The sequence below is a fragment of the Hyalella azteca genome, unplaced genomic scaffold (assembly GCF_000764305.2).
Source record: "Hyalella azteca isolate HAZT.00-mixed unplaced genomic scaffold, Hazt_2.0.2 contig15859, whole genome shotgun sequence".
NCBI classification, from domain to species: domain Eukaryota; kingdom Metazoa; phylum Arthropoda; class Malacostraca; order Amphipoda; family Hyalellidae; genus Hyalella; species Hyalella azteca.
In genome coordinates this window covers 24,370-33,035 of record NW_025945693.1, presented here as the reverse complement: position 1 = coordinate 33,035, position 8,666 = coordinate 24,370, and the positions used below count along the sequence as shown (strand labels likewise).

At 38.6% G+C, this 8,666-nt stretch overlaps 1 protein-coding gene across 2 annotated transcripts; it reads left to right on the top strand.

Moving 5' to 3' along the window:
• The first annotated feature begins 1,954 nt into the window (after positions 1-1,954).
• LOC108672478 (FAST kinase domain-containing protein 5, mitochondrial) lies at positions 1,955-6,681 on the top strand. Of its 2 annotated transcripts, XM_018160147.2 has the most exons (5): positions 1,955-3,303; positions 3,721-4,312; positions 5,296-5,537; positions 5,923-6,013; positions 6,511-6,681. In XM_018160147.2, the coding sequence occupies exons 1-5, from the start codon at positions 2,080-2,082 to the stop codon at positions 6,579-6,581; spliced, it is 2,220 nt and encodes a 739-aa protein (XP_018015636.1). In that variant the 5' UTR covers positions 1,955-2,079; the 3' UTR covers positions 6,582-6,681. The 2 variants fall into 2 exon arrangements, with proteins under 2 accessions (XP_018015636.1, XP_018015637.1); XM_018160148.2 differs by lacking the exons at positions 5,296-5,537; positions 5,923-6,013; positions 6,511-6,681 and adding an exon at positions 5,090-5,289 and having other exon boundaries at positions 1,956-3,303.
• Positions 6,682-8,666: the final 1,985 nt, after the last annotated feature.

The window sequence follows — 8,666 nt, the reverse complement described above, 5'->3', positions numbered from 1 at the left end:
AGGCTTCTGTAGCTTCCTTCCACTCAAGGATGGTAGCAGCGACTTGCAGTACACCTCTCCTTACGAAGGGAGGAGGGTGACTGAGCCTTCATGCCAGAAACAACCATATATCTAGTGTTGGCGAGCAAATTACCTCCCATCTATTTACTGAAAGAACTCCTCCCCCTGCTCCCCTTTAAAGAGCAGCCGTGTACGTTTAAATTCACATACAGGGATTGCAGTGGTAATGTTGGATAGCTTAGAATGTCAGCTTTAAGATGAGACTAAACGGGTAACTAAAGCGCACCTCAATCAGACACTATATTTAAAATGCTCAGCAGCTAATTAACTTGTATCTAATTAGTGAAGGAGCTCCCCCACCCGCACCCCTTTAACGAGCCGTCATGTACATATAAATTCACGTACAGGGATAACAGTGGTATCGTTAGATAGGGCAGAATGTCAGCTTTAAGATGATACTAAATATCAGAAAAGCCAAAATCCAAAAATTTTAGGGATACCTCCCCCTTAAGAACCACAACCTTTCATATTAAGTTGAATCTAGAAACTTGAACCATAGTGTTTGAGACATATCTACCTATTGTCTGGAATGTCTACTTAAACATGTTCAACTAACTCACCAATAGTGCCTCAAGGTAAATAACCGCATGTGGTTTAACTGATTCGATACTTATTGCTAGGAAATTATTGAACCTGGAAAGCGTGGATTCATGAAATAAAATGAATCAATCACTTATTCAAAGTCAGTCACCACTCCGTACTTGACTATAGCATTAAGCACTTGCTAAAAGTGTTTGGGGCAGAAGCCGCCTGTGAATTACACAAAAATGCATATGAATCTTGTCAATTTTATCCATTTATATGGTCTTTTCCCTCCCAATTTCAATAGTGAAAAATTAGAAAAACAGCCAATGGTTACCCAGTTTTCAAAAATCACCAATGCACCAAAAAGGTTACCATAATTTTATGAAATTTTCATCTTATAAATTGGGCTGCAATCATTCAGGCATTATATATATAAATATATTTTCTTCAATATTCTTTATCATTAGAAGTAGCCAAACTGGAAAATTGAGCTGAAGCTATCAGTGAAATGCGATAAAAACGTGTATGCTTGTTGTATTTTTTACCAGGTTTTATGGATCTTGCTTAATTTATTTCGACATATAAATAAGAAAAATTGAACATTTTGATCTGCAATTTTTATCACTTGTCATAAAACAATAGTTTTTTCCAGTTTGCCCATAATTTTTGGAAAATTCTGCCCAATATTCCTGATTGATAATGCATGTGACAAAAATAACCATGCTTGTGGTCAATTTTATGCATTTCTATGGCGCTAGGATATCTGTAATAAGAATTAGAAAAAAATGACACATTTTTGTCTGCTAATTTTAAACCACCTGCAAAATGAATTTTTTTTACCTGAAATTCTTGTAAACTTCTGCCCAATATTCAAGATTGGATGAGTAGGATATAAATCAAGCATTATGTTTTTATTGCATGGAATATATATTGATACATTCTTTGTTATGACTAGAGCTTTCTTAACATTCTTGGAGCTGAGAGATTCTTCTTAGATGAATTGCCCCTCTTTTGATTAACAAAAAAAGTACATGATCTGGCTACAAGATTTCTAATTTATTGAAATTGGGTCACTTTATAGCCACAAATTTTGAATAATGAATAAGAAAATTCCAATTTTTTTGTTGCAAGTTTTCATTTGGCTTATTCAGTGATTTGGCTACTTTATTTTCAAATTATTCTCTCTTTTTCTTTTTCCTAAATACATTGTGTAAATTATTTATTTGTTAATAGCTCTTATATATATGTTCAACTAATTATTATTTTGATAATATATCTTTTTGATATTGCATGAATTACTCTTAGATTTACCTTAATTGTCTAATCAATGTCTATTTATTGGGTTATTACCTAGGAAAGTGAATCCAGTAAATGTTTGTTGCAATAGCAATGTTATGTACATTTTGATTTGAAAGCAATTGCCATCAAATTTTAAGTTATTTCATACGAGTTAGTAACCATAAACTCTTCACAGGTTCTTACAGGTGATCTGCAATGTACCAGCACATCCGTCTTTGGCCTTCTGTGGCCCCAGTGATTAGAGGAGTCATTGGTGGTCGTTCAGAGCTCATTCACTCTGTTAAAAATTATGGCCAGTCCCACATCTCTCAGACCAAAGAGCCATGGAACATAGTCTGTTCTGCACAACAAACTCACGCACAAACATCTGCTTTTTCCACTCTACCACAAAATTTTCATACTCAGTTTACCAATTCACTTAGCCTACAATCTAAACTTTATCATTCTCCTATATTGAATTCATGCAATAACCTTCAAGACTTCATACAGAATGAGAACGAACATGCACACTCAGTAATGTTGTCTTTGCCTGCCTACAACAACTCAACTGTGAGAGCAGCAAATATTTGTGACGTGTTACCTCCTCTTGATACAAGCACTTCACCTCCTCCCTTGCCCCACATAGACTGGTCTAGCGTTCTGCCTGAGGGCATAGCAGGCTCCTTCATAGCCCTCTCCAAACAGTGTAAAGATCGACCCATGGACCTAAATTCAGCATCTCACAACAATTTGAATTCTGCACTCGTTTCGTGCGTGCCAAGTTTGTCAGATGCTACACTGAAGGATGTGCTTGCTGCTCTGACTTTATGGCCACCAATGCCTTATATTAAGGACAGTAACTTCCACGTGTTATGGGAAGCTCTTGACTCCGAATGTGTGAAAAGAGTTCATAAATGGGATTTACAGCATGCATTTGTCATTGCTGATTTATGGTTCATACTAAAGTTGTCGCGTGCTGGCACCTACACCAAAGCCATGCTCCCTATAGTGGGCCATCATTTCAGAAGCATGGAGTCTCACCAGCTGGTCCAGTATCTCTTCTATATGAATTTGTCTCGAGACAAACCATCCATCAGCTTCTCCTTACTAGAACAAAATCTATCGAGAGTTATTAATCAGCTCTCCCTTGAAGAACTTGGTGTAGTAGCTATGGGCTTGTTCAAAGTTCAAGCATTTGTTAAAACTCCAGAGCTGACTGACGCTCTTTTCGATTATTTATTGAGTTCGGATTTGAGAGGAGCGTCGAGCATCACAATAGGCAGCATATTCAAGATCTTGAGGCGAACCTACCAAGCAATGCGGGTTGACAAAGTCATGAAGCTGCTTGAGCACGTACGACCTGTTCTCTCGCAATTCAGTATCCAGGCTCAGCTGCAAATTGCGCTCCTGGGCAATGACGTGCTGGTCTTCCATCCACAGGTAAACTAGCTATTCTGAAAGACTGAAATTAAAAGTTTAAAAGATTATTTTCCTTTTGACAATTAGTTGAACGTTCTTGCTGGTGGAAATTAAGTTTTATCTCGAATGATAGCGCAAAGCCGCAAACTTGAGTTCAGTTTATTAACCAACGAAGAATGTTTTATTTTTGTTCCCTGAGAAGCTCCATCGAACAAAGTTCCTTCACTAGACCTGTTGGTAATTGTGCATCTGTAGATGTTTTTAATTTTTTATCACACAGGGTTTTAAAGCAATTACTCACTGCGGTAATATATATTTTTCAAAATGTTTGAGAAATGAAAATGTATCTTTTGAATTGTCGGAAGACTATATGGGATATTCATTACATTTGTTGTTTGAATGTCGTGATGATGTTTTTAATGCCTTGAATTTTCTTAGGTCATAAATGAAATTGCACTGAACTTCGTAAACAACTCAAACAAGCTGCGCCTCAAGGATATAGAAAGAATCGTTTTTGCCCTCGCTCTGTACAACTACATACCGCCACAGAAGAAAGACATTCTCGACTTGTTTGCAGAAGAAATACGTCGACCAGAGCGTCGTCAGGAGATCAACCAATACCCAAAGTCCTTCTTATCTTGCGTGTCGTACATGGCATGTATGGGCTTCTTCCCTAATGACCTCATATCAACTGCACTACAGCCTGACTTTATCACGTGTGTTTCTTCAAACAGTGATAATTATCTGGATATTGGGCGCGAAATCATGGAGCTGGACTACACTGTGGAGATAGACTCGCCTGCCAATTACAAAGGACACAGGCTGGACCGATCCTTCAGGGACAACTTACTGAAAACGTACAACTCGCGATGGCGTCTGCCAGCAGAGGCGCTTGCTATCAAGGATCCTCAACCACCCGTGACCCACAACGAGCGCTTCATTGTTGACGTGCACGACAAGCTTGGCTTGCTGTTAGGCGGCGACGATCGGGTCATCACTTCCTTCATCTTGCCCCATGTATCTATTCCAGGTACATATTTATAGAATTATTTATCATAGTTTATTAACTATCATTGTTTCTTCTTTTCCTTCATCTTGCCCCATGTATCTATTCCAGGTACATACTTGTATAACTATTTATCATAGTTTATTAACTTTCATTGTAAGCACCATTTTTCATCATTTCTCCTGCTGCTTGTATCTATTCCAGGCACATATTTATAGAATTATTGTACATATTTTTCATTTAAATTGTTTTATTTCTAATATAATTGGCTAGTTGTAAGCAATTAGTTTATAAATTAATTTTCATACAAAAATTTATTCCTCAAATAACTAAGGTTTCCCCCCAACGCTTTTAGTACGCAACCGTAGGAGTGTAACGCTTTTAGGCTCAACCGTAGGAATATCTCCAGTCTACAGTCCACGTCTACATGTGCCACACTGCTAATTACCTATGCATTAGAAATTGGCAGTAGCAATTCAATCATATCATACTTACGTTTGAAGTGCAAATTTTCGGTTACTGTAGAAATTGATTGGTGTTACTGTTAAATTGATTGGTTACTGTACCGACGGAAAATCGAATGACGGAATATCGAATGCTCCGTGTTGCAGATATAGTGCTGTGCCTGAACTCTAGCGGTGAACCGAAGCCTGAGAGTTTTGTGTCATTGCCGCAGGTGGCCTAAGCATAACCACTTCCAGTAGCAATAGAATTACCTCATACTTCGTTTAAACTGCACATTTACTAGTTAAATGTAATGGTTGATTATCGGAACAATTAGAGCCACTCTTCGTGTTGCAGATATCGTGCTGTGCCTGAACGCCAGCGGTGAACCAGTACCGCTGCCTGAGAGTTTCGTGTCGCTGCCGCAGGTGGCCTAAGCATAGAAACTTCCAGTAGCAATAGAATTACCTCATACTTCGTTTAAACTGCACATTTCCGAGTTAAATGTAATGGTTGATTATCGGAACAATGAATGCACGTTAGAGCCACTCTTCGTGTTGCAGATATCGTGCTGTGCCTGAACGCCAGCGGTGAACCGGTGCCGCTGCCTGAGAGTTTTGTGTCATTGCCGCGTCTGGCGATCAAGCGGCCGCTGCAGCGCTGCCCGCTCACCGGCCAGCAGCTCAAGTTCATTTCTGTGATCGCGGGAGGCCGGAACAGCTACGTTAGAGGCACCTTCAGGGTCAGGGGGCAACTTCAGAGTAAAATGAGACACCTTCAGAAGCTTGGCTACCATGTGTGTCTGGTCAGTGCAGTCGCCTCATAGCCTTTTAATTATTTAAATGTTGTTAAATTAGACCAAATGTAATTAACGTGTAACAAAACCGCGTGTTTGATGTAACATTTTTGTGTAATTTGTATTTTTATTTGAATGACAAATAAAAATTTGAATTTTTATATGAATAATGACAAATATTTTTAGCGATTCAGGTCTCTTGAGTGACGTTATCAAGCATACAATTAGTTTTCTTCTCTAAATGTACTTCTGTGTAAAAAAAAAATGTACAAAAAATGCCAAATTGTGGCAGACAACCAACAAGAATAACTGCAACGGCAGCCATAATGGCCATAAAACATTTAATCACGTGATATTGTCATAGAACTCATAAGTTTTCCATGTTTTTTTCCAGGTGCCGTTCATGGGATATCACAAACGCGCAGTGAAGTACAAGCTGGCGCTGCTGGACGAGCTGCTGGTGCAGCAGGGGGCGCTGGACGTGGGTGGCGAGCGCGTCACGTCGGCCCTAGCGACGCTCGATGCAGTCAAAGCCAGCGGCCAACTTGCCAGATGATCTTGCTTGTAACCTGCCTTTGCTCACCTACCTAAATTTGTATATAGTTTCCTATTCTGTAATTTATTTAGCCCCTTCATAGATGACTTATATTTACTACCTACATTACATTTAATTCTTACCATAACACAGAGCTCGTCCAAATTGCAAAAAGATTGGTAACTTCATTCAACCGATGATTCAAAGATAGGGGTTAGGAGTAGTACAAGCAGATATTGGAGAAAATATTTGAAGACAACTAACTCAAACTATGTCGAACGAGCTTTTTCAGTTAAGCATAAATAAGTTGATTATTATTCATTATACATGTATTGTTGCGTTGCAGTTACCCTTGTACATTTGGTCCCTGCTGCAGTTAATTTAGTCTCTTCATGGTCTCTATTTAGCCACATGGGTGACTGATGGTAATACGAATGTGTACTTTTGGTGGCGAGCGCGTCACGTCGGCCCTAGCGACGCTCGATGCAGTCAAAGCCAGCGGCCAGCTTGCCAGATGATCTTGCTTCTAACCTGCCTTTGCTCACATACCTAAGAGTACCCACACGGTGAAAGCAGGTTTGCCCGTGCGGGCAACCTGCTCCAACCTGCCACAAGAATGAACATAGGATAATAATGTAAGTGTTCACAATGAAAACCTGTACGAATACGCCAGCGCCAGGCCAGGCCTATTTATTTCAATTTCAAGCGCCAGCCTCAGCAGGTAACCAGCACGCTGGCAACCTGCTTTCACTGTGTGCGTACCCTAACTTTGTATTTAGTCTCTTCTTCTGTAATTCATTTAGTCCCTTCATAGATGACTTATATTTACTACATTACATTTAATTACTCACCACAACTCAGAGCTCGTCCAAATTGCAAAAAGATTGACAACTTCATTCAACCGATGATTTAAAGATAGGGGTTAGGAGTAGTTAGAATACACTATTAATGAGACTATGCAGAGATATGCAAAATTTCAAGCAGATATTGGACAAAATATTTGAAGACAACTAACTCAAACTAGGCTGTACGAGATTTTTCAGTTAAGCATAAATAAGTCGATTATTATTCATTATACATTTATTGTTCTGTTGCAGTTATCCTTGTACATTTGGTCCCTGCTGCAGTTTATTTAGTCTCTTCATGGTCTCTATTCNCTCTATTTAGCCACATGGGTGACTGATGGTAATACGAATGTGTACTTTTCTTGTAACTGTCACAATTAATTTCTTTGGCCATAAGCACGGAAACGCTCTGCATCTCAATATCATTTTCGAGCTGCCTACAGCTGTTTTAAAGCGCACATCGGGCTCGAACTGAATCTAATTAACTTCATGTTGAAGTTGAGATGATATTACTACTTCAACTTATCGCAGTGATCGTATGTGTTCCTTTTCACGGCTGAAATTTTGTTTCCTTTTGATGTGCCATGATTTTTGTCTTAAGAATATGAAGGTACAAGTATTTTTATTTTTACTTGAACGTTGTAAGAACCTGAAGAGAAAGCAGAACTCGGTGTATATCTGCCCTGCCGGAGACTCTGGGCCCTTCAAATTTGATAATTTCTCGTAAATTTTCTCTGTGTCGAAGCTCAAAATTGCTTACAGTGAATTTTAATGTCAGAAAGGAAGATGTCACTCGAGATATTATTACACTGTCAACGTTAATTTTCTTTGACCTCGTTTCTTGGTAGTGAATTCAGGGTTCTATTATAGACTGACACTAAAATGAATCAAATTGAAATAATAAATCCAACAATCGACCATCAAGTATAATGATTGGTTCGTATAATTAACTAAAATTATGTGCAGATGTGAGAACCGCGAATTTGAGTAACGGAAACTTTTTGAACTTGTTTCAAGAAGTAATTATGATGGTTGGCCTGACACTTTTCTGAATGCCACTTAGGCGCAATTTTTGTTGTGAACTGTTAACTGTTAGTACTTAAATGTCATAAAATATTTCGAAGAACGATGTTCGAATAATATTGTAATTAATGTCTATTATGCCATAGTGTTCTGCCTGACATTTTTCTTCATGGTCAATGCTTTCGTCTCCCTTTCTCAGTTAATGTACATGTTGCTTGCTCATGTAGTTTACATGCTTTCTAAAAGCATGAGATATTGATGGGAATTAAGTCTTGTTTGTCGCCGTCAAAATCTTGCAGAAAAGTCCTTTTTTCGTCCAAATTTTTGATGATAGGTCGTCTCTTTCGATTAGTTTAACAGCTCTTAATTCAAGAATTTCGTCTTATTTTATATTATATCTGGAATATGAAAGTTGGCGATAAGCAGCAACTTAACTCGATACCGTTACAAGAAGCATTCGCATGAGCGATTCTTCCCCTTTTCATTTTATCCTAAATTTCCAGCGATATTCATTGGTTTTGGATAAGCTTCTCGACCATTGGCGTAGTTCAACAATAGACAAAACATGTCTGCTTGTGATGTCCATTATGTGATCTTTGGCAACGCTCTTACCTGGTCGCTCACACCTCATGTTGCACGCTGCTTGTATGAAAAGTAGTAAGTTCTTTCAAACTTGACACCTTTTGTCCTCCATAAAATCACTGTATGCTATTAACAGCGTTTCTCAACACGAAC